The 25,974-nt window shown below is 39.9% G+C and overlaps 3 protein-coding genes across 8 annotated transcripts; 1 reads left to right on the plus strand and 2 right to left on the minus strand.

Moving 5' to 3' along the window:
- Positions 1-23: 23 nt before the first annotated feature.
- On the minus strand, positions 24-6,415 carry ccdc106a (coiled-coil domain containing 106a). 4 transcript variants are annotated; one of them, XM_078171617.1, is made up of 8 exons: positions 6,291-6,415; positions 3,505-3,574; positions 3,311-3,409; positions 2,975-3,196; positions 2,779-2,835; positions 2,420-2,701; positions 2,161-2,328; positions 24-2,069 (listed from the first exon to the last, which is right to left on the minus strand). In XM_078171617.1, exons 2-8 carry the CDS (start codon positions 3,572-3,574, stop codon positions 1,753-1,755), a joined length of 1,215 nt encoding a protein of 404 aa, XP_078027743.1. In that variant the 5' UTR covers positions 6,291-6,415; the 3' UTR covers positions 24-1,752. The 4 variants fall into 4 exon arrangements, with proteins under 4 accessions (XP_078027743.1, XP_033495524.2, XP_033495521.2 ...); XM_033639633.2 differs by lacking the exon at positions 6,291-6,415 and adding an exon at positions 4,085-4,212 and having other exon boundaries at positions 3,344-3,409; XM_033639630.2 differs by lacking the exon at positions 6,291-6,415 and adding an exon at positions 4,085-4,212.
- LOC117266388 (transmembrane protein 238-like) lies at positions 5,689-6,853 on the plus strand. 2 transcript variants are annotated; one of them, XM_033641558.2, is made up of 2 exons: positions 5,689-5,835; positions 6,219-6,853. In XM_033641558.2, exon 2 carries the CDS (start codon positions 6,221-6,223, stop codon positions 6,545-6,547), a length of 327 nt encoding a protein of 108 aa, XP_033497449.1. In that variant the 5' UTR covers positions 5,689-5,835; positions 6,219-6,220; the 3' UTR covers positions 6,548-6,853. The 2 variants fall into 2 exon arrangements, with proteins under 2 accessions (XP_033497449.1, XP_033497448.1); XM_033641557.2 differs by having other exon boundaries at positions 5,693-5,835; positions 6,214-6,853.
- A 1,104-nt stretch (positions 6,854-7,957) lies between these two features.
- LOC117266270 (C-Jun-amino-terminal kinase-interacting protein 3) lies at positions 7,958-24,516 on the minus strand. Of its 2 annotated transcripts, none has more exons than XM_078171615.1 (28): positions 24,393-24,516; positions 22,209-22,606; positions 21,925-22,119; positions 21,678-21,798; positions 21,426-21,496; positions 20,783-20,847; positions 19,721-19,793; positions 19,459-19,628; positions 19,040-19,311; positions 18,578-18,635; positions 18,231-18,383; positions 18,073-18,115; positions 17,803-17,930; positions 17,610-17,663; positions 16,073-16,207; positions 15,821-15,917; positions 14,001-14,087; positions 13,855-13,902; positions 13,560-13,701; positions 13,362-13,404; positions 13,185-13,265; positions 12,962-13,029; positions 11,558-11,706; positions 11,297-11,468; positions 10,278-10,391; positions 10,083-10,181; positions 9,880-9,966; positions 7,958-9,083 (listed from the first exon to the last, which is right to left on the minus strand). In XM_078171615.1, the coding sequence occupies exons 2-28, from the start codon at positions 22,305-22,307 to the stop codon at positions 8,965-8,967; spliced, it is 2,943 nt and encodes a 980-aa protein (XP_078027741.1). In that variant the 5' UTR covers positions 22,308-22,606; positions 24,393-24,516; the 3' UTR covers positions 7,958-8,964. The 2 variants fall into 2 exon arrangements, with proteins under 2 accessions (XP_078027741.1, XP_033497262.2); XM_033641371.2 differs by having other exon boundaries at positions 15,821-15,953.
- Positions 24,517-25,974: the final 1,458 nt, after the last annotated feature.

The following is a 25,974-nucleotide window of genomic DNA, read 5'->3' on the forward strand; positions in this document are numbered from 1 at the left end:
CCCCAATGGATATCACAGATGAATAAATCTACATTTTTTAATCAATCAAATGCCTTATTGGGATTAGTGCCTTAATATACATTTAGTGATTGATAGCCATTGTTTCAGTGAGATACACATTTCTCTCAACATACATGAATATGAGACATAGAAACGAGACAGATTATTGTTTCAAACATTGTACCCTGGTATGATTTTGCTAAGTTTAGCAGCTGCACAACACCATGCACCGCTTGCCTTTAAGCCATACAAACAATCAGACACTGAATGTGTGTAATTTCCACAGATTGGAGCACCTCTATTTTTACTTTTAAGAAAAATGTTTTAGGAAATTTTAAACCAAGTATTCCACTGTTCCCTTATCTGATTTAATATAAGAGATCTCATAATTTCACTGTACCGGTATAAACACCACACATTATTGTACAATATAATCAACAGTCTGCTGCTTTGAGAATTATAGATTTTGACCTCTATAAACTACAAACCATCAATGAGCTATTATTTTTACATGCATTTGTAGTGGGAAGCAATAATAGATCCTCTGTAGGCACAAGCTAGTTGCTTTGCTGATGCCGTAACTCACACTATAAAATTGTTTGTGTGATTAATGCCCAGTTTTTCCCACACAGAACCGGAAGTTACACAAAGTTACAAATAGCTAATATAGTAAATGCTCTGTGCTGTTTTACAAAAGGTATAATTGTCACAAAAGCATTACAGCAAGAGCCCCAATAAAAGAAGCATAAGAAGTGACATTTACTGTGTTTTAGTGCAGATCATTTACAAAAAGGTTTGGTACAACCCTTAGTGGAACATCAGAGTAATGCAGCAGTATTCTTGTTAAAACTGGGCTAAAGTGAGTCAAACACACACAATATTACCAACATATGTGTCTGTCTTTGATTTTTATCTAAGAGACGTGAATCTTGTTGCAAGAAGTATGTTACTGTCAGAAATGCATCTGCAGCTAATGTTGGACTTGTCTTTACTGTAGTCTGTACTGTCCTTCTCTTCAGGGTGTTCAGGAAGTGAAAGTGGTCCAAAACTGTCGCTTGTCTCACACGAGGAGATCACATAATTGCTTTAAGGCAAGTGAAAATGGTTGAGGATATAATGACAATGCTAAAAATGATCTAACAAAGACACACAGAGCAATATAAACAAAATGAAATGTTCTTAAAAATACAGTATAACTCTACAAAATCTATTAAGTGCAACATAATTTTAACATACACAGACATTGTGATTGACAGCTACCATATTTTTGGGATCATGTCATAATTGCACACATAAAGTGATAAAAATGGCTACGCTTAAAAATCATTTACACTGTCAGGAGCTGAAATGATCGAGACAATCAATTAATGAACTACCAACCACAAGCTGATCCAGATGTTCAGGTGAGAAAAGATCAGTGTATCTCTGCAAAGGCTGAAACATGAATGAGCTAAGTTGGTTACACTCTATAATCCCAATCGTAAAGACACACTCGTGTCCAGAAATTCTGAATCACAGACATGCCACGTTCGCTCTTTGAGCAATGAGAACCATTTTTTTCCCTTTCCGACTGCAGCAGACACTCCCACATCCTCTATATTACTGGAACAATGGTGATAGATTTATCAAAGAAAGTGACATCATATTGATAATAAAAAGTGAGATGCTAAATGTTTGTCTGAAAAACAAAGGAGCTCAGCTGCAGTTCATATGTTTTCCAGAGAGACGTCCCATTCCTCTGTCCTTCTCTGCTCAGTGTCTAAACCTGTAGGAGATGGGCAGGAGCAGGTTATTCTTCTTCAGGGCCTGCACCCTGCTAAGTGTCTCCTCATCCAGGGCCGTGTAGCAGCGCCGGGCATAGTCCAGCAGCTTCTCCTTGGATGGGTCGAACTCGCCCACCTCTGCCACCTTTTCTGGGGCCACTAGTAGCAGCTCAGCAATGGGTGTGGTGGAAGCCACCGTGTTGCGGTCCACACCGTGGATTTGGAAGGCTTTCGACATATTTTTCAGACGCTGGTATGTGAGCAGGATCTTCTTGTAGCGAAACAGCACTCCAGCAGCATCTTTCACTGAAGAAGAATGTACAAGAGAGTTAGCTACAGCAGTCTTATCAGAAATACTTTATAACAGACTTATGCAGGATTTTTCTCCTTCCTTTACCTCTCTGCCTCTCTCTAGGGGCTCGGAAGACCCGTCTTCTCTTTAGTTGGTGTCTGTTGCTGTTAATGGTGTCTTGCATTACATCTTCCCCGGATATCAACTCCTCCTCCTCAAGGTAGCCCTCCTGCTCTAAGTACTCATCAGATTCTCCCAAGAGTGAAAGTGACTCTAATGAGAACATAAAAAATTCCCTCAGCAAACATCACAAGCTGAAAGAAATCAACAAAGGTGATGGGTAGCTTTGTGCCATTTGCATTACCTGGACCCATGTTGCTATGCCCACTCATTTCATTCATGGATGACCTTGCAGCACTGTTGCTGTTGCCGCTGCTCCCGCTGGCTGTGGTGTTGGGAGTACTATGGCTATGGCCTTGCAAGAGGGCCTGGGATTGTGTAGAGTTGAACAGAGCATTTATAGAGGCAAGCTGAGTGGTTAGTGGATTGGAGACATTGTTTTTGGAAGGTACCATGGTTGGAGGGCCAGGCCTTCGCTGGATAAACTGACGTGAGGGAAAATGCTGAGACTCCGTCTTCTGTTGCTCTAGGAAGAGAAGAAAGATGTAAGATGAAATACATACTGTATTTATTTTATTGTAGTGCATAAATCTTTGTTTTTACCAACGGGACGATCTTCCTCTCTTCTTGCCCTCCAGCTGAATCGTCTGGATTCATAACCTACCAAGACAAATACCAAGAGGTAAGAATTTGTTTTCCATCCTTAGAGACTTGCCTTGGGAAGTTCTGTTCCTGATCAACTTATACTTCAAACATTTGTCAAACAGGTTATCATCTCACACCTGTCTTCTGTCCTCACCATTACTGTACTGGCTCTGACTCTGCTCCTGTCCCTGGCTCTTTGTGGAAAAGATGAAGCGGTCCAGCTGGCAACGGAGGAAGTCCCTCTCCTCCTCCAAGTCCTCAATCCTTTTCTGCAGCCAAGAGTTTTTCTCCAGAGAGATCTGTAGCTGGGTCCGCAGGTTGGTGATCACCATGTATGAGTTGTTTACTGGAGATGGGCCAGCAGATGGGGGCGACTCTGAGGAGGACAGACAGGATAATTTGGGAAATCACCAATGCTGTGCATCAAGAACAATGAAATCATCGTAGAGATTGAAAAAGTGAACTTTCTGGTAGTGATTCTGACATTCACCATCAAAGTTCTGATCACTTTGATTGAAAAAACCTTGCTGCTCAAAGTTGCTCTCCTCATAGGGAATGGCAATTTCATAGGCGTCCTCATTTTTGGGAGCTGAACAGGAGGAAATATGCACAGTGTTAATTAAGTACCTGACCTACAGCTGTATGCTTGAACATCATGTGTATTTGCAGTTTGTCAGAGCTTACTCTGCAGGTGGAGTGAGCCTGCGTGACTCTTGGATGTGGAAGCAGCATCACTCCTGTTTCCGTCCTCCATCTCACAACGTTACACACCAGACAACATGAACAATGAAAAATTAATTACTGAAGAGGTCACTGGGACATTTCACACTTATGCACCGACCTTACGAATGCCTTCGTTACATAAATATAGTGCTTATGCTCACATTTATTTACAAAAGGTAACGTTACAAGCTTTCTCTATGTGTCTAGACGTGTTAAATGCAAGCCCACACATCCAGCACACCATAGCTAATTTTATTATAACCCTCTTTGCTCATGCACGCATTAACTGACACAGTAAAACTGGATGTGTTGCTCAAATATAAGTTTGTAGCAGCCAGGCACAGAGCTCACAATATGGAAGCTTGCTAACATTATAGTTAGCTTCGCACTACGTTAGCCTCGCTTAACGCTAGCAAGAATTTAGCTGCGAATATAAAATTACAATTCCATCCTTTCTGTACACTTTAGTGTTTAACTCCGCCATTCGGACATTACTACAGTCTCCATGCTACCAATATATTGTGCAGAAATTGGTACATACCACTTTACGTTTGTAATAACTTAATCGTGCACATGTAATAAGACGTTATTACTCTGTCATATCTCCATTCACCAGTTCGACTGCTAGCTAACAAGCTAACAATAACAATTACCGATGTTTTCTTTTTTATCACTGTCTTGCGTCATTTCCGGTTTTAATGAAATTACCGGATGAGTGTCTTCAGTAAATAAAATTAAGATAAAATTTTAAAAAGTCCTGTAGAGGCTTTGTTTGTAAAGTTACTATAGCTCAATATAGTATTTAAAGCGACGAGTCTTTTAAAATATGTATTTAAATAATACGCAAAAGAAAAAAAAATATTTTGTTTGGTAAAGTTACACATTCTGGAGCAATTTTGCTTAAAATATGCAACGTTATATAAATAATGTACGTAATAATAATTTTTTTAGAGTAAATTTATATATCCAGGAGCATTTGTGTCTTTAGATATCTAAGTTTATGTAAATAATGAATTAAAAAAAAATGTGTGTAGTAAAGTTAGATATCCAGGAGCATTTGTTTCTTTAGATATGTAAGTTGATATAATAATAATAATAAAAAATAATAATAATTTTGTGTTAAGCAAAGTTACATATTCTGAAGTAATTTTGCTCAATATATGCAACGTTATATAAATAATGTATATATATAAAAAAAATAATTTTGTGTGCAGTACTTTCAGATATCCAGAAACATTTGTTTCTTTAGATATGTAAGTTTATATAAATGATAAATAAAAATAATAATTTTGTGTGTAGTAAAGTTACATATTCTTGAGCAATTTTGCTTAAAATGCAACGTTATATAAATAATTTATGTAAAAATTAATAATAATTTTGTGTGCAGTAATGTTAGATATCCAGGAGCATTTGTTTCTTTAGATATGTAACTTTAGATAAATAATAAAAAATAATAACATTTTTGTGTGCAGTAAAGTTACTGAGCAATTTTGCTTAAAATATGCAACGTTTAATTAATAATGGATGTAATAATAATAATTTTGTATGCAATAATGTTAGATATCCAGGAGCTTCTCTTTCTTTAGATATGTAACGCCATATAAATAATAAATAAAAATAATAATAATTTTGTATGCAGTGATGTTGGATATCCAGGAGCATATGTTTCTTTAGATATGTAGGTTTATATACATAATAAATTTAAAAAAAAAAAAAGTAATTATGTGTGTAGTAAAGTTACATATTCTGGAGCATTTTGCTTAAAATATGCAACATTACATAAATAATAGATGTAAAAATAACATTATTTTTGTGTAAGTTAGATATCCATTGTTTCTTTAGATATTTAACTTTAGATAAATAATAAAAAATAATAATATTTTTGTGTGTAGTAAAGTTACATATTCTGGAGCAGTTTTGCTTAGAATATGCAACGTTATATAAATATGTTAAAATTAATTTTGTGTGCAGTGAAATGACATTTTTTTTAGATATATTACGCTTTAAAAATAATAAATGTAAAAATAATCATTTGTGTGCAGCAAAATTACACATTCAGGAGCATTTTTCTTGATATGATGTTAAAACATTATAAATTCGCTGGCAAAACATGCAACAGCATTTCCCACTCGTAGTGTCGACACCACATGGTGGCCACACCTGAGGACAGGTAGGGCAGGTGCCGAGGTGTCAGGTTTCAGTGTCGGCTGGCAGCTCTTTAGAATCGATCCGGAAAGAAACACGATTTCCTTTGTGACCACGATTGAATTTAAAATACTTATTGACTTCACGGTAAGTTTGGGATTTTGTTTCTGCCTTGAATATGTTCATATTAATGTGGACTCTGCTGCTGTGTGGTTGGGCTGCATGTAAAGGAAGTTTTGTGAAACGCGCCGGACAGGTGTGGCACTTGTTGTGACTTGAAATGCAGTGTCAAACATGCAACAAAACAGAAGCCAGTATCTAGTATTGAAAATGTACCTTTGCATATTGCTTTGTTATCTTAAAATAACTAGGTATTATTGGAGGAAAAAAACACTTGCTTACAGCTTATTGGTTGATTAATGTTTGAATTAGTTAAGAATATTTGTCTGTATTTCTATAATGTAACTTAAAAGTCACAGAGACAAGGCAACATTTCCATATCACATCCTCCCCTCTCTGTTCCAGTGCAGCCATGGCACCTAAATATGACGGCCTGTCCCACTGTAAGCTGGCCCTGGTGTTTGCTGTGCTCATGGACTTACTGGGTGTGATTTCCCTACTGCTGGGGGTCTTCGCTGAACTTGAGATCCAAGGCCGAGACTTTGGGGATCTGCTGGTGTACACAGGAGCCCTCCTGGTGCTGCTGTCCCTGGCGGGCTGGGTCATGTGGTACAGTGGCAATATTGAAGGTCTCACCTCTCAGAAGGAGCTGGGGAAGACTGCTGGAGCTATGGACCGCCTCGCTCGCTCCCTGAGCCGCAGGATACGCATCCCCAGAACTCGCAGCAGCCCCACATAGGAAGTGGAGCCTGAAGATACGGACTGACTGATTGACTGTTACATGAAGGGCTGCCTGCCTTTAACCAGGCAGCTGGCCAAACTGCCTGAGGCGAAGGAGTGTCACTCCTGGTTGTCGTTCTCCTCACAAAACAAAAGCCTCATTCACATGGGAAAAATGACCTGTCAGTGTCATTTGTTGTGTTGTCATAAGGAAAACTGGGAAAATGTGTATACTGGAAGCTGTATATGGACTACACTCAGGTTAATTATGTAATAAGCATTATAGATTCCAATATATGAAGATTAAAAACATGAATCTCATGTATTAATTTGTCAGTTTTCTTTGAAGTAGGGCTGGGCCATATATCCTGAGAATTATATCGCGATATTTTTAGGCTATATCTCAAAACACAATACAAAAAAAAGAATGTATATTAAAAAAATAAAATAACATATTTATATTTAAATCTTCTCCAGCGCACCTTATCAGTGCTCGGACAGGAAGACAAAATCGAACATAACAATATTTCTTACCAAATATTCTCAGATGCAAACAAAAAAGTTGCAGAAAATATTATTACAATGAGATTGTTGATCAATAATCATCAATAATGTGGATATAAAGACTAAGTGGGTTAAGGCAGGTGTTAAAACAAATAAGTCTGGTTAGTTGATAACTTTACATCACTTTACTATATTTCTGTCTCTGAAACGAGGGAAAAAACCCACTTATTATATCACAATACAATGATACCTAAAATCTAAGACGATGTATCATGATGCAATATAATGTCTTCATATTGCCCAGCCCTACTCTGGAGTTATTATTTTTTTATTTTGTGATGTGGTGATAACAAGTGGGTCAAGTCATTCATCTTTACACTTGCAGAGTTGTATTTCGAGATCGGTCTACACCACTTTTAAAAGGTCTCTGTCTTAGAATCACCTCCAATTTTCCTCAATCTTGTCTCACTCTGACAAAGAGGACTCAGGATTTTAATTCAAGACCAGTTAAAACCACAACTATGGGATATCTAAGTTGCCTGTGTGAAAAAGGAGTGCTGAAAATGAATGGTTAAGGCAAATTCCGACACATAAAATTCACCTCTGCAATGTCTTTTTATCAAGACACATGGTACGTGTAAACATACGCACATATATACAGTATGACAGTGAAAGAGGAGAATGAGAAGGAGTCTTCAAATGTTTTCTGTGTGTTTTTATGGGAATGTGGATCTCTCGGATCAGATTCAGGAGTGCATATGGTTTTTATGTTCTACATTTTATTGTCATGCAGTGTGGGACTCACACTGCTCTGCTCTTGGCATTGACTCGGTCTCAGTTTAAGTGGTCTTGACTCCTGCACTGACTGTTTGGGTTTCTGCACTGGATTACAACACTTCTGCTCAGAATAAAAATCACCACAACGTCCATTGAAGACATATTTAATGACAATAATCATGTTTGCACAAGGTTGAGCCAGAAGGAATACTCACGTCCTAATTTTCTTAATGAGAAGAATAGGGAGATGCTACGATATCACCATGAGTGCATTTAAATACTGCATAGGACACTTGAAGAAAAAAAGATCGCCCTTATTTCACAAAACATACTGAAATCAAATTAAAACAAATTAAGACAACCAAAGACATAAAGGTGGAAAACGTATTGAGAAAATAAATAATTTTTAAGGACAAGCACTGATGAAGCTCATTTAGAGGATGGGATATCACACAATTAAAATGTGCAGTTTGTAATTTCACTACAGTGCAACGTGGAGGGGAGAGTTTGAAAGGAAGAAAAAAAACAATCAAAAGAAGTTATGCCCAGTCTCCGCAGCATCACGACGTAACAAGTGTCTGATTGTCTTTACGCTGAGAGAAGAATAATACCTGTTTCCAGTTCACAGTTAACAACAAAATATGTACACAGCAGCTTCACGAGCAGCCACAGTATTAACTTAAACTCTATGATCATAAGATGAAGGACAAAAGGACCTGGTGCCGCCTGGATGGAACGAAGATGTGAATGAACACTGGCAGAAAAATGAATCAGAGAGCTGTACGTCAGGGAGACTGAATGTTAGTGCAAAGGTAAAATGAGCTATGAACAATCAGGGAGCTGAATTACTGACCAGTTACAGACATGATATAACATCAGATGAAGGCACACAGTAAGGCATCGACATCCATCAGGACAATCCAGTCCAAACACAGATGTACAAAATTAACGAGGTAAACAAGGATGAAACAGCATGTATCATATATCATATATATTTTAGAAGATACTTTAATCACTGCCACATTGAAATGCTGGTTCCTTCAGTTCCATGAAAGCACCATTTCAATGTTTCTAGCTTTGCTGGTGCACAGTGTACAGTATGTCTGCTGCTTCTTTATCTCATTCCAGCGGGGCAGTACTTGGAGATGATTCATGTCAGAGGGCAGGGCTGGGCACAGAGGGCGTGGAATTCTGCCAGACGATCATGTGACTGCGTTCCGACCGCTGAGGTGTAGCTTGGGACAACTCAACCGATCCCTCACTTGCATCGTCGCCTGAAAGAGTGGATGGCTCAGTCAGGCGTTTCATAAACAAAGCACTGAATAAAGCAGTGGTTCCCAACTTTGTACAGCGCCTTTCTAGTCATCTGACCACTCTACGAGTCACATTCACCCATTCACACACACATTCATACACTGGTGGCCAAGGCTACCATACAAGGTGCCACCTGCTACTCAGTTTTTAACACACTCACATACCGATGGAACAGCTATCAAGAGAAATCTGGGGTTCAGTATCTTCCTCAAGGATACTTTGACATGCGGGATACTTTGCCATGCAGGAGCCGGAGATCAAACCGCCGATCTTCCGATTAGTGGATGACCCCCTCTACCTCTGAGCCACTTCCTATTTTTAAAGTTTAGCATCAGGGAGAAGAAACCCTAGGGTATATATGACTGTTAAAAAGGACAAACACAATCGGAGAAATGTAAAAATAAAAAAAGTTTTAAATGTCAGAAAAACTGATGCAACATTCACAGCAAACTATCTGCTAAAATTCATCCAAACTGCTTGTTTTACACAAACTTTCTGCAGTTACTATGTTCACTGTTTGAATTAATCCTATAGTTTATCAGCTGTTCTGTTCTGTTATTGTTATGCATTGAATATAATATGAAATATCCATAAAACATGTCATTTAAGTCAGTTTATTCAACGATAGAAAAGGGGTCCCTCGGGGAAAATCGTTGGGAACCACTGGACTTAACGGTCAGTAAATGCAACCTAGAGTAGGAATACATCAGACAAGTTTTAAACAATTTGACACTACAGTATTTTCCTTCAACTCACCAATCCTGAAGTTAATGTAGCCCTCTCCTCCACTGAGGATAAACTGAGAGGTAGTAGTGCTGCAGCCAGGGGAGACGATCAAACAAGCTGTGGGGCAAAGATGATTTTACGTTCACTATGAGACAACTACAGCATGCAACTGCTTTCTCAAACAACTCCCTGAATCAAAATGTTTAGCGTGCTTCAGACAATTAGTTTCTTACCAGGTGCAGCGATGATGAACCTGACAGCTTGTCTATGCCCATGGTAACACAGCTGAGCTGATGGCATGGTGCAATATGGGATGGAAACATCCTCTGATGCTGTAGATGGTCATTAATATGATTAATACTAGAGCGAGCACATTTCTGACAATGTAAGATTCAAGTGCTTACGCTCTCTGTCTAAATAAAACTCACTTATGGATAATGGGATGGAGAAAATGGCACCACCTCCTGTGCCCACCCACAGACGGCCAGAGATGACTGTGAGAGATGAGATCTGGAGCGGTGCGAGTGTCAGGAAGGCTTGGCCTACAGAGGAAGACAGAAGCATGTTAGCTGACCTGCAGGGAACGAGTTTAAATCTGGGTGTCTAAAGGCATCAGACACTTTAATGCTGTTTAAGACATTTTCAAGATAATTCATGATGAAATTTAAGAATGATTTTTGAACGCATAACCGTTTTCTTATTCCAGCATTGCAGGTAAGTATAAAGGTTACTATATTATGTTGGAATATGGTTTTTAGAGTTAGCGAGATTAATCTAAATTCTGCCAACAGGTACGTGTAGGTATGAAGTAAAAAGACGGTATTAGGTTCAGCGGTAGGTTTTAAGATTTGAAACATCAGAAATGTGGGCATTCACGCAGAAGATCTTAAAATCTAAGACTATTTAATGAATTTTAAGGTCTAATATTTGTATAACAAAATTGAATTAAAGACATCTTAAGACTTTTAAAAGGACCTGCAGACACCCTGCTACACTCAAAGCTGCCTGACACAAACACACACAAAAAATGGTTTGTTTGTTTTTTTTTTAACTTAGGCAGGTTGACCTTTTGTCTGTTGATTATGAATTGTTTCCACACACCCACAGAGGAACCTGCACATGCTCTTGAAGCCACAAGGGCTGCTAAAAATATAACAGTTTAACACATGCAAAGGTAAATTCACAAACACCACAGGCTGAAATTTCTTTCCCCAATAATAAAATTAAGAACAGAGAAACAAAAGGTAGTAACGACGACAAGATGTCAGCATCCAGCTAATGACTATTAGTGTGAGCAGTGCTCCTTTGAGCTCAAACTGTGCTTGCTAACATTATAAGAAATGACTACACTATGATTAAACATACTGTAAAACTGTAGATTCCACTAAATGTATTACTTCACATTTAAAAATGATTTTTAACAAAAGAAAAAATGCAGTTTTAGTACCTAATGTTTTAGTGACCAAAGCGCTAAAATCGACTTCCTGTAGCGGCCGTCCTGTGGACCAGTCAAACAGTCTGAGGATTGGGTCGAGCCGGCAGGATGCCCAAACACCGCTTCCACCGGCACACAGGAAACGGACCTGCTGCTCACTGCGCTCAGACACTGAGAATGTTTGCTGTGGGGTCAGATAAGGAGATACGGTAAGTTCAAAGATGTACGTGAAAATTAGACGCTAACAATGTAAATAACACCATCGTTTCTTACCTCAACCTTCTTACTGTCAATGTCAACCACGTGGACTTTGTTCCAATATCCCACCCACAAGCGGCCACCTTTTGCAAGGCAGCAGCGAATGGGCTGCACAGGGTTTGATCCGAGAGGCATCAGTGAGTGTGACTGTAGATTCCAGCCACCTGAAAATCACAGCATTCACTGCTTCATTATTTGTCACTAAACATTAAAGGTCGACTCCATCTGTGTTTTTTTTCCCAGTTTTTTTTTCAAATGACACTACCCACTTAGCTGTTAGCAAATAGTCGTGACATAGGTTAGATTGAGGGGTTGTATGAGGTAATTATCCACAGTCAATGTAATATTTTTACCACTTAACCTTGCCGTCACACAGCCCTATCCCACCAGGAAGTGAAGCTCTTATATTGCTCTCTTCAAAGCCATCAGACTCCTTTGACAAAAACACTAATTTTTCATTGCTGAACACAGGAAGTCGCTGGTTAGCCGCTGCCTCTATCAATTAGCTAGTTTCTGTCATTGTGTTACTTCCAGATCCAAACTAAAGTGACATCCACAGCAGCATTGCTCAGCTTCCGTGCTGGCTAGCGGATCAAGGCTGAGACACACCAAACCAACATCAAATAACTAGTGGCAACTAAAGCCAACTGTTGGGTCGCCTCATGTGGCCTGTGTCTCAGCCACAAAGTTGCACCTGAATACACCGCAGAGACTACAATCAACTGCCAACAAGCACGTACGTTCTGCGCCTGTGTGAGAGGAAATAACTCTCCATAGTGGCAGGCTGTGGTAGCCTGTATTCGTCATCCAAAAAGGGAGATTGGAAGACCGACAGGGCAGATTCAAGACATCATTTGTTTGCTTTCTTCATTTTTTGTTTCTCTTCTCATGCACTAAGCTGAACTGCCAATCTCACTGACAGACTAGTGACAACTGTGACACACCACACCACAAAAACTGTGACGACAGGCTCTCACTGATGGCTCGACATTGACAGACAGCTGACAGTCAGCCGGGTGTGTCAGGGCTTTTAGAGGGATATAGCTTATTTGGAGGATCGATAACACACAATTCTCAAAGACGGCTTGGCTCAGTCATGAAGAGGCACATTAGGCAGACAGGGGGGTTTATATGTAGCAACCTCATCATTAGAAACCTACGGCAGGTCACGTGGGAAAAAGGTTTTAGGAGGGCTTGGGAAAATTGCATTTTGATGCTGAAACATACATACTTTGACCAAAGTTCAAGACCAAATGCTAGAACTTAATACATAAGAACAAAATGATATAAAAAACTCATAAAATAATAATAATAATAATAATGACAATAATAATAATGGAGCTGCCCTTTAAATTCTGTGACGAATGCACTGATTAACTGAGACTCTTTACCATAAAGAGAAGAACAGAGAGACATTACCTGAACTGTGTGAAAAAAATGCTAAAGTCCCATCAGCTAAACCAGCAATGACTTGACCCTGGGAATACCTGTCAGATTGAATCAACAAAAAGCATCTTATTTTCAAAGATCTCTGGATGACGACATGAAGATAGCTCAATGTTACATTATAATATACAATAATTAAATGCTAATAGTTAAATATGAATACAAATATGTTTCAAACAGAGCACATGGAACTCACAAGAGCGAGTGAACGCCTTCTGAGAGAGAAACAGACTGCAGACAGCGCCTCCTGCCAGCAGAGGCTGAGTGTATCAGTATACTATGAGACAGAGAGAGAAACAAGAGGGGGATTAGAGTCAGAGCGCTTTGCCAACATGCATTTTACTCAGAGAGGGTATCATCCAGCACACATTACCTTCCTTCCTGAGTTCCAATCCACACAGTTCCTGCAGTGTCACCTGACATAACAAGACCAGAGAGGAAAGGAAGTAAGCAGTGTTGATTTCCAAATGTTTCCAGTTATCAGTAAGGCGTGAGGGGATAATATGAGAACGGTACACATTAGGAAAGTTGTCTTTAGGCAGCTGCTGCAGCCCATTGTACTGGCACTGACCTATGGGAGGCACAGCACAGAGGCAGAGGGCAGGAGCTGTGGGAGGGAGGCTGAACTGATCCAGTACTGTGTTGGACCGTGCTGGATCAATCACTGTAACATCGCTGCAGGAGGCGGGGCCAGAAACTACCCACACAGAACACTGGCAGAGAAGGACGAATATGGAGTTTGGAAAGATGAGCAACATGACACAACATGTCCATGGGTGGTGTTAGTTATGGTTGGATGGCATTGTACATGGTGATTAGAGCATGACTGCAGTTATTATTATTAACCAGGATAATGACAGACTCACCGTGGCTTCCCCTGAGATCTCAGGTGTGACTGCAACCGCACAGTTCAGCTGCAGAGAAAAATAAGTTTTGTTTAAATGCACCGGAGGCGTGACATGAGCGGCTGCTAGGTTCTTGTGTTGAAGAGTTTTGCAGTGGAAAGATTTACCTTAGCTGTGGAGTCTCTGTGATCCAGCAGTCTGAGCTGCATTAGGACAGGCACGTCCTTCAGCTCCGGGACGGGTTCTTGGGATTCCTACAATGAGGACAGATAATCAGCAGGATTGCAGAAATGTGCACGTCCAGATATTTTCATTGGTTTAGATCAAGTAAATGCTAGATGGTAACATAAATGCACAATTCGCACACAGACTAATAAAAGCCAGATGAGCAAAGAGTGCTGCAGGAATGAGTCCTAAAATGGAAAACGCTGAAATGAGTTAGCATTTTTGCACTTTCGGTTCCCTTGTCTTGAAGTTAACTGGTTTTTAGTTTCGTGCTTGAAGTAGGGTCTGCGGTTAATACAAGCTTTAAGAAGTATTTCACTGTCTGAGAGATGGTCTTTTCACAAAACTGGCCTGTCTATGCACAAGAAATACTTTTGAAATGCGTGCTACATGAGCAGAGAACACAGAGGAAAGGGGCTGTGGCATTCACTTTTGCTCAAGAGGTAGAAAACCTACAACTACAAGGATGCACTGCACAGGCCAATAAACCCTCCTGCTGATTGGGAACGTAATGCCAGTTGCCCATCCCAAAGCAATATGGTAGCCAGCTGATAGCAAACAATCTCATATTACAGTTACAGAAGGAGTGTGTAGGATTTATTGGTATCTAGTGGTGAGACTGTAGATTGCAAACAGCCGAAATTTCTCCCATGTGCCAAGTGTAAACTTGCAGTTAGAATTCCCTCAGTGTTCATTGTTTGGGAGGTTTTTACAGTGTTTGGCTTGTTGCAGTCGGGGGTGCCAGCCCAGCACCTTACCTTTACCTGCTCACCTTTTGTCTCTGATAAGATAAGATTCAGATATTCGGGAGGTTTTCAAGGAGAGCTGAATTTTCTGCAGAGGTCTCTTCATCTCCTTACAAATAACTGTTTTTTTCTATGCTGTTCAGCTCGTCACAAAGGGGCTATTAACTACGCTGGCTGACGTGAAAACACAGATGGCCCTGTCAAGAGCCAGTATTTGGTTTAACCATTCTGGGCTACTGTAGAAACATGGCGGATTCCATGGACAAGGACATGTTCTGTATGTATTTATAAACGGCTCATTCGAAGGTAACAAAAACACGATTCTTTTTTTCAGGAGACTATACACTGAAGAAAACATATGAATTATATAATATTCTATTTCTGCAAATATATCCTCCTTAATTCTGCACACTGAACCTTTAAACAGTGCACTAAAACATGTTTCTGAAAACTGTTAGGCATAAAATAGGCAATACAGTAACAGAATCTTGGTTTATATGTGATCAGCGCTGCCTAGCTTTATAGTTTGATTGGAATTTGGTCTGAGTTTGAAAGAGGGAGGAGGGTGCCTCTTCTCTCGATCCGCTTCTATACACAGAAATGAGGAAGTACAATCTTTAGATCGACTGAATGAGCAGGGAGATGTGGGTGCTGGTATGACGGGGTGAAGTTTACCACAGTTAATTTACATATTCTACCCACATTGTTATGATACAAAGCTAGTCAAAATCTTTAAAGTATGTTGTTATGTTTTGCTCTATGGCGTAAAATACGTTAGTAAATACCCCATGTATGAATTTTGAAGCTTTTCCATGTACAGCAACATTGAAGTCATGCCACCCACTATCCATCCCATGCATGCATCCCACTAGCTTTTGAGATGCAACTTCCACATCAGCCTACAAAAAAACATCAACCCTGCAGCATTCTGTTAGGCCCATTTAAAATCATGTACTCTACAAAATTCCCACTCAGATTGCTGCGTTCCTGTGTACCTATATGTGGATTTCTGCTACCTGTGTGTTAGCCAGCGGTGTGCTCCAGCCGTGTATCTGCCGTTTTCCGAGTGAACCCCAGATGTGGGAGCGAATTTCTTTGTAGAGTTCTCTCCTCCTGACACGAGGGGAGACAGCAGCAGGAGAAGCAGATCTAGAGAGAGTGCTTTTACTGTTAATCAGCTCGACTGAGCATTTTTTTAATGATTCGAATTTGTTGCAAATAATGACAGAGCATATGAAAGAGTGACACGCCCATAAACACTCGCTTACTCAGCATAAGTTTGACTGACAGCCGGTGGAGACTCCAGAGGAGAGCGAGCGAGCGATGGAGAAGTTGGCAGGGCGAATATAGAGGCAGGAGGCGGGATTAAGGGCTCTCTGGACAGGCCGAACAAACGGTTGAACCTTTAATTAAAGAAAAAAAAACACAATATTTTATACAGACCATCAAAAACACCTGACTTCAGCATGTAACCAAATGTGCAGTTTTATTTCTACAGCTCCGTGTTGTGTCCACATGTGTAGCTTTACAGACGGGTTCAACATGAATCCAAAAGCCGCAAAGGTTCTTCCCTCTCAGGCATGTACCGCTGTGCTAACACTGTTTACCTTTTCAAACACTGAGGTTGCTTTACAGGATACTCAAGGAGCGGCCTGTCTGCCTTCATGTAACTCTTCTGAGCTTCAACTTCTGCATATTAAAGTTCATCAAACCAAACAGACCTTTTAACTGTAGTTATTTCTGTGACTATTTTAAAATCAGACTGCCACAACGCTACATTCCCACTGCTTTTATATTTGATATTTTAATGTGTTTATGGACTGCAGGCTGCTCTGTCATCAGGAGGTCAAGGCAACCTGGCAAACCTCATACCTTGGTTATCCCAACTGTTTTTCTTATATAGCATATTGTTTCATTCTTTGTTGGTTTGCTTCAAAGTTCCCCTCCAGACACGTTTTTAAGTATGTACAAATACTCTTCTATGATTAATATTTTGTTTCCCATAGTTCTCCCACTACAAAATTAAAAAAAAAAAAAATCTGAAAAGGGTCTGGAAGCCCATCTACTGTTTCTTCCTCATTAAGAAATTCTGGATCTGGCCTTGCTCCCCACCCAACAACCACTGCTTGCTGCTAAACAAAACATCTTAGAGATTCAGCCACACATATTTGAGTCTGTGTCAGAACCAGCTTCAGATGAGGAGTTTGTTGTGCACTCATATCAGCAAATAGCAGACAAATCAGCATGACAAGTGTAGTTAGCTGTATTTATTTGTTTATGTTGTTTGTCAGCTTGCAACTGGCAGCGGCTGACACAGTGTCAGTGGTCATAAAACGTACAATGTTACAGTGTGTTCACATTGTCACATTGTGATTATGTAATCTTACACCAGAGGTCTAATCAAAGTTTGCAGAAAGATGTATTCCGTCTGGCTGAGATTTTTATATTGCTTGCTCGGTGTACGTTCAAATCTCAGACTTTGGGAAAGGAATGTGAAAACTCCTCTCTAGTGACAAACTTTGCACAGATACAAGACGGTCACAGTATAGTAAATATCATAACATTTTAGGGGACATAAACACATCCTGAGCAGAGGAGATCTTTAAAGTAATCGGTAATAACAATTTATGAGCATCACAAGGCAGATTTACTATCTGTTTATCATCTGGCACACAGTAGCACAGGAACCAGACACCCTCGGAGGCTGCACCATCCAACATTCTGTAATGAGGACATTAACTCTACTGCAGTTATAATTGACAAGAGGGTGGGTATGCAGTATAATAAGACAAGACAAACACTTACTTTCTCCAAACACTCAACCTTTTGTCCTCCGTCAGCCTCTCCTCTTTTGTCGCTCTATCAAGAAGAAAAAACAAACAAACGCTAAATCAGATAAGAGATTAAAAACCGGAAACACAACTGCACAATCATAATTCTCCATCAAAACTGACATAGTGTATTTAAATATACTATGCTAGCTCAGTGGTCTAGTTACCTGAGTGTCTGACTCCGTCGTACAGCCTCCTGCAGCTCAAACAGACGCTGCTTGTACTGGTTCTTCTCCATGACCACACGAGCCATTTCAGAGCGAGAGAAGTGGCGCATGGAGGTGGTCAGAGAGGCCTGAGTGGAGAGATTCATGCTGTTTAATGTGGTGATCATAATTAACACAGTGAGGTTACTGAATTTAAAAAAGCTTTACAAATGTAGTGCTACTGCTGCTGCGTGATACAGTAAATTAAAATGATGAATAAACTCCTCTTACATCAGGATCCTCAGATTGGCATGCCTCCAGTTCTTTCCTAAGTCTATAAAAAATAGTGGATATAAATCACAAAGTTAATGTATTGTTATTGTTCCAAAGAGATTGAGAATCAACAAACAAGATTATGATGGGAAAATATCTAGAACAATCTTCTCCACCTCTTTGTTTCCTCCTCCTTCTCCTTCATCCGCCCCTCCAGTCTTGAGACTGTTTCCTGAAGAGAGGTCACCTCCAGTTTGAGAGCTGACCGGTCGTCAGTGAGCTCGACTACCCGAGATATCAAGGCCTTACGGGCAGCGTCTACTAACTCACTGAAAACAGAAACCGGAGTAAAAGATGAATAATTAAAGATTATGAGGACAACAGTTCCAACAAATTTGTGACAACAGTATCTTCTATCTTTTATTGATTTGTTTGTACTGAAGCAAGAAACCAAAGTGTTTGGAAAATCCCCCGCATGCTGGACTAGTCATAATAAGGAGAGAGGATTAAATATAGGACTCACTGGGTGACTTTCAGTTCCTCATACTGAGAAAGAATCTCCTCAAACTGGTCTGCACTGCCTACACAGAAAAGAAAGTGTGAAAAATGCTTGAACACACAAAGAACACTGAGAGAAGAATATATTTAATCCTCACTCACATCCAACAGGAAATGGCTACATGAAAAGGTGCAAATCAGTAAAAAAGGAAGTAAACCTGAAACTAATGGCTTAAAGACATTTTCACTGATGTACTTGCACTTCATGTTAGCAGGGTATAAATTTCTCACACCCTGATGTCTGTGACCACTTACTCTGTGCTTCAGTGCTGCACACAGCACAACACAAGCATTGTTTCTGCAAATGATAACTGGCTAATTCCTGGGGAGTTAGCATTTTGTAAGCATGAACTAAACCTCTGGTTAAGATGAAGTGAAAGTACATCGACCTTGTTTGTGAAAAAGCTCTATGAATGTGTGACTTTACCTCTGACGCTGGCCCCTCGGTCAACGCTCTCCACATAATCCCGACTCAGCTCTGACAGCTCAGAGAACACAGAGTCATTGTTGCGCAGCTCCCACTCCATGCTATCATCATCCTCCTCCTCCTCCTCCTCCTCCTCTTCCTTCTCGTCTTTTTCCTGCCTCTCCCCACCCTCCACCTCTTCTTCTTTACGATCCTTCTCCTCTGCCACCCTCATCTCGTCCTGCACGCTGGTCCCTCTCGGCAGCTCTTTGGCATTCAATTTAACCGGGGTGCTGATGGAGATGCAAATGAAAGATAAGGAACGATGTGCTCTGCTGTGAACATGAGCTGAGGTGAACTTGGAGTTAGTTAATGATTACACATACGTTTCACTGAAATCTCCAGCTGACAAAATGTAGTTTATGGTTCCAGATTATTACCTTGCATTCATGCTGCTGTGAAATTGCCTCAGCTCGGGAGTGGAGCTTATGATGTCATTGATAAACTCATCTGCGGCTGGCTTTACTGCAGTGTCAATCACCTTTTCCTTCTTTGCTACTAGATCTTCCAAACAGGGAGGACCAGACTGTGAATGTGGTCTCTGAATTATCTGGGAAAAAGAGAAGGAAACAACAGCTACTTATCTGCCAAAACTGTCTTTAAAAATAGTTTGAAATATGTGTAAAGAGAAAATTTGTTTACCTTTTCATTCACACTGGATTCGGACGGGACATGATTGGATGGAAATTCAGCGTTCTTGGGACGCAGATGATTCCTAAATACAACATGCAACATAACACAGTTAGGACAATTCAATTAAACAGTTTCAATCTTTCAAAACATTTTGCAACACTTTCTTGCAGCATTCTTAACATCACTGAATTATAGCCTGCAACCTTTGATCAAAACCTACCAACAAAAGCTATTTTATTTTTAAAATTACCATTATATACCTTTTTTTCAAGACAAAGGCTCAAGATGAAATTATAGTTTTCTCGCTAACAAGTTAACCACTTTATATAAAAGTCTTAAAACCAATAAAACATGAGAATTTTTTAAGTGCTTTCCCAAGTGTTGCTGAAAAGCAAAACTCAATTTACATTTGCAGACTGACATCTTTTAGTTACATAACGTACATACTGTACTTCGTATACTACTAAAAGGTAAACAGAGACACTGCTATGTTATGCAGTTGTTATGGTTTGAGATACATTATGCAAGATTTTCCTTAAAAAATCCTGTGGTGGTGTATTTTTCTGCAGAGACTCTGTCTTCTGCCTGTATTGTCCTATTTTATTCTTATTTTCTGTGTTCAAGACATTTATGGGTGTATACCCCCACAGTGCTCAGGTGAGGTCGTAGCTTTATAAAAAGTTGACAAACAGGTGTCAGACCTGGCAGCAGGCATCTTAGAGACACAGCACAGACAAAAATGCAAATACAACAAAGCAAAACATGAAACGAGAGTGAATCTGGGGTTGGATTTCACTTTCACTTGTCTACCAAGAGTAACCAACAATCCTGCATAGTATATATTTAAGCTCAGAAATGTTAGTTAGTATGTCCCAATGGGGGTCAATATCCAATGTCGAGACAGCTTAAGAGTGGGATATCTTGATTATGTCGTTGGCTATGGCCCATAGTAGCTTGTGTACAGTTCAAAATGAAGCTGCTGTCATGAAATACTTAAGTCTTTATGTGTGAGACACAGTCTACAGCATGAGAAATAAGTTATAGATAAAAAAAGAGCTGAATAAGAACAACCTTAGAGGAGAGTCTTGTTCAGAATCCTTTCTCTTGTCCAAAAGTTCTCGATATGTGTGGGCCAGCTGAAGGAGAGAACATCAGGGATATGTAAGAAACAGGGTAGAGACAAAAAACAGGTAAATATTTTAAGGGCTGCATAATTATGGCTAAAACAAGAGTCATGATTGTTTTTATCAATTCTGAGACTGTGATTATTTAGCTTGGTTATTCATTGATTTTAAGGCCAAAATAATTTTACTGTGCTGTCACGTGCTCATTCCTGCAAATGTAAAAAAATATGCGCATCAAAATAAGACTGGCCCTTACTCACAATGCATCTCTGAGAAAGAAAATATAAAAATTTCTTCTTCACCTTCAGTGCATCTCTCAGAAGCAAAATATAATTAAAGTTATGCCCAAAATATAGGCTAGCTAAAAATAAATACACCATTACAGAATGCAACCAAATAAAAACGATGTTTATGAGCAGAGCATGTAATTAAAACATTAATATGAGAGGGGATCAAGTTTATTTAATTGTAGGAAGATAAAATTGTGGCGGTGAATAATATCTGATTACTTGTGCAGTCCTTAAATATTAAAACATGATGTTAATAAGTCACTGTGTTGTGATACAAGAGACTAAACAGTCGGCCCTGACCTTGTTGTGAGTGAGCCTCAGTGTGCTCAGTTCTCTACTTAGATTTGCCTTCTGCTCATCCAAGGCCACCACTGCAAGAAAACATAACATATAGCTTTAGAATTATGGTCTACTGAGTCAGTTCCACTAAAAACTTTTTAACTGTACCTCTACTTTAGCATTTAAAATGTATCTAGTCAAGCCATGCAAAAGAAAGATGGATGACTGGAAGGCTAATATGCCATTTGTCACCATTAATACTCAGATACTCACACTGGTCAGCTTGCTCTCTTGCTTTCTTCTCCAGCTCCCTCTCTCGGCGCTCTCGCTCCTTGTCTCTCCCCCTCATGGCTCTCCTCTCTTGTTCAATTTGGTCATCCAGCTCCAGATACCGCTGAAGAAAACAGATCACTTTAACACCTCTGAGCAAAGACAACTACCTACTTTTATAGCCTTTAAATGCACATAATCTAAATCATGGTATGCCACACTATATGAACACAACTCCATCAATCCCCACCTCCTGACTGTCTTTCCTAAGCGCCCTCTCTGCTTGGTATCTCTCCAGCAGCTCCTCTCGCTCAGCTTTCTCCCTCTCCGCCTCCTCCTCCCTGTCCCTCAACTGGGCTTTGCAGCTGGCCAGCCCCTCCAGGACCCACACAAATATGGGCACCAGCGACTCCACCACACCTTCGCCATGGGCCTCAATAACAGTCTGTGATGGGGCAAAGCAGCAGAGTGAGAAACCATTCAGAAAATAACTGTATAGAAAGGAGAAAAAAAAAACCTGCAGAGCTGCTTTACCTGTAACTCTGAGTACAGTTTCCCTGCCTCTTCACTCACGATGTTTGGGTCCAGCTCCACCTCCCCTGACCCACACAGCACTCTCTCACTGTACTCCATCTGCCTGTTGCTTTACTGCATAAACTGTTCAAACGGGTTCCCCAAATCACACTGAAGGTAGATTTTACAACTCTGTGAGACAATTCTGTTGCTCTCCTGACTACACTTCCTCTACTACAACTACTACAACTAGTTTATCTGGCTTTCTAACATTTCTGCTGACACCAGCACCACCCATCCTTCACAGCTTCATGTTCCATTCGTCCTCGACAAGGGCAGCATCATCTCAGACTGCATTTATCTAGCTGTTTCTGCACTGTGGAGTTTATCTGATGTCAGGGGGTGTTTTGGGCTCCATCCTGGGAGAGAAAAGAAGAAAATATAATCATATATAATAATGATAATCTCCTCCACACTGCAGTTAGTTTAATAACAGAAAGACAGTCAACTGTGTTGTGCAATGTGCAAGCTCAGACATGCATTTTTGCCCCTTTTTCCAACTAATTACCATAAGCTTGTAAATGATTGAACATGGTCATGTGGCTCTCTGCTTTAATAATCTGTGACTAACGTGGTTTATTTAACAGCAATTAGGGATGAACTTTAAATTCCAATGGTTGGTTTTACACTCAAAATACATTTCTTTAAGATCAGTAACTTTAGAGTGTGTCAGACTTACAGACAAATGTACAGTTTAGATTACACACACTCATGTCTGGAGGGATTTCTTTTAAAAGTCACTATTTTAAAAGGCAGACACAAGTTAGTTGTGTGTAGTTCTGTGGGTTAAATACATTTTAAAATAATTCGGCAACTACTTTCATAAACAATTAATCATTTGAGCAAACAAACAAACAAATTGTTTTTTTCAATAATATCTCAAATAAATGTGAAAAATGCTGATTGCAATGTTTTTGCGCTCTACGTCACTTCCTCTCTTTGGTTCACTTCAGGGCATGCACCAGGGTTCACTTGCAAGTGAACCAAGACCCCCAACTTTCAAGTGGACCAGGGTTCGCTCATTTGGTCCGCATCAGAGTTGGAATGAGCGTTCACACCACTCCAAACGAACCGAACCATCCGTGGAAGCGGACCAGGGTTCGTTTAAAGCAGACCAAATAGCGCCAGTGTGAATGCGTCCTTAGAGATAGGGTAAGGAGCTCGGAGTAGAGCCGCTGCTCCTGCGTGTTGAAAGCAGTCAGTTGAGGTGGTTCGGGTATCTGATCAGGATGCCTCTTGTTAGAGGTGCTCCTTGCACATCCCACTGGCAGGAGGCCCCGAGGCAGACTCAGAACACGCTGGAGGGATTACATATCTAATGTGGCTTGGGAACACCTTGAGGTCCCACAGGAGGAGCTGGAAAGCGTTGCTGGGGAGAGGGATGTTTGGGGTGTTTTGCTCGGCCTGCTGCCCCCACGACCCGACCCCAGATAAGCAGATGAAAATGGATGGATGAATTATTTTTTGTCAATGGACCAATCGACTCATCCTTTAACTTCCAAGCAAGATAAGCAACCTTAAGTGTCACCATGAGCTTCAGGAAATGTGATGGGACTTTTTTCTAACTATTTCCTGACATGTTGTGGACAAAATGATTAAGAAAATAAACAGCAGTTTAATTGATGTTGGTTAGTTATCATACATATTTGGCAAGGTGTGTAATGAAAGGGTGTAGCTCCAAAGTTGCATGTAGCTACTTTCTTATTTTAGTTTTTGGCTGTGCAGTCTCACTAATGAGCTCTAAAGACCCTCTGGCATTTAACCTAAGGAGTTGGTGGGTCTCTATGTTAAATACTTATGTATCTCTAATGAGGATTATGTAATGTGCAGCACGGAGGGACAGTATGTGAGAGCACCACAAATAGCATACAGAAATTCAAACGGTTAAATGTAAACACTCAACCTAACATGACAGCTTAAAGACACTAACAGGTTATATGTGTCGCTAATTAGCCTTCATGGTTAGCAAAGAGGAATAAACAACGGTTGGAAACGTCACAGCTGAATTGACATACTGTATAAATAAGTAACATGACTGACAGTGGACACCTTCAGAGATCTCTGGCAGCAACTTTACAAAGTTGTAACTTGACTATAAAACAAGCCGAGTCGTCGCGTTGTTCGGCGGCCGTTACACAAACTCACCTTAACGGCTGACTCCTCCGTTAACTTTCATTTCACTGCCCCCTCAAAACACGGTAACTCCAGCCGTTTTTCTTCGGGGACGATATCAATTACACATAAACGAGTTTAAAGAAGGAGGTGTTGTTTGATTGTGACGTGTGCAGACATGTACTCGATTCGGCCAATCGGAGCGCTGAAATTGTCAGAGTAGCCAATGGGCGTGAAGAGGAGGCGGGACGTGGGCAGGTTTGTTTTCAGAGGAGGAAAAAAAAAAGTTTCCTGAAACTTGAACGTTGACACGTGACCAAGAAGGTTGCAGCGGACTGTCAGGTGATCTGAGTGACACACGGCCGAGTCTGATACCTGGAGAAATACTTCACATACCTGAGAAGTGGCTGGTCTCTTTCCCATGTCACTTTAAGTGATAACAATAGTATCAGGAAGTTTAAATGTCTGTATTGTGCAAAGGTCGTGTAGGTGAAGTTATTCAGGTGCCAAGTTAAAAATCAAAGGAGACAGCTGAGCCAGTCTTCTTATAAAGACATCATTCCAAAGCCTTGTTGTTTTATTACATACAAATGTGCTGTAAAATAATCACCACGAAACCAGCTTGAACAAAGGTTGATTTATAATTTCACACAGTGAGGGACAGAAGGAAACAACATGTACAGTAAATCACAGTGAGGAATGTCAGTGGATGAAGTACAGTTCATTTTAATTCCAGCAGATGGAGGTACTAACACATTAACCCCCTCTCAGTCCTCTTCTTTCTGCTCCCCTTTGATTTCTGATGAAGTTGTTGGTTTCTGTTTTGTTGACCTGCCTTTAGTAGCCTTTAAAATAACAAAGCCTTGCTTATTCACATCTCCTTGTCTGCAGTGTATTACAAAGCATAACGATATAGTCTCTACATCTTTTATATTCACCCCAACAATTATTTACATTAAAGGGTCAGCTTACGTACAACATAATACTTATATAGCTGCTTAAAAATGTATTTTTAGTTGAAGTACAAGTAGCAACCATTACTGGCACATTAACAGTTCAGTGAAGAGCAAAAACAAGCTCTCCAAGGCTGTCAACATTGCAGCAAAGTTTTTAAATGTTTTTATTCTTATTATTAGTGGTAGTTTCACTCATTTATTCATTGTTTGAACTTTGTATTAAGTTCCCATACAATACACCCAGTGGTTAACACATTCAGTTTGCACATAAAGTGGAAAACAATGATCATAAACCATACATGAAAATAATGTAACAAGTACGCACAATCTCCAGGTATAAATGTAATCATACAAAACCAAACAAAATGAGAAAAATAAAAAGACACAAGTATGTACATACACACAGGTTTTTACGAAATTGGTCGTAAAGTTGTAGGATATGCATAAATCATTCATTTTGGTCAGTTTTTTATTACATATTTTAAAATTTGACATTGTTTTATGATATTTTTCTAGATTAGATAGATAGAATTCTTCAAAGAAGCACATGGGGGGAATTTTTTAAAAGTATTTTGCTCTATGAATATAATATTCAGCTAAGATAATGAGTAAATTGATTACATTAAATTAGTTATATATTGGTTTTTAGAGAAATTTGG

This window comes from Epinephelus lanceolatus, chromosome 10, assembly GCF_041903045.1.
Source record: "Epinephelus lanceolatus isolate andai-2023 chromosome 10, ASM4190304v1, whole genome shotgun sequence".
Lineage (NCBI taxonomy): Eukaryota > Metazoa > Chordata > Actinopteri > Perciformes > Serranidae > Epinephelus > Epinephelus lanceolatus.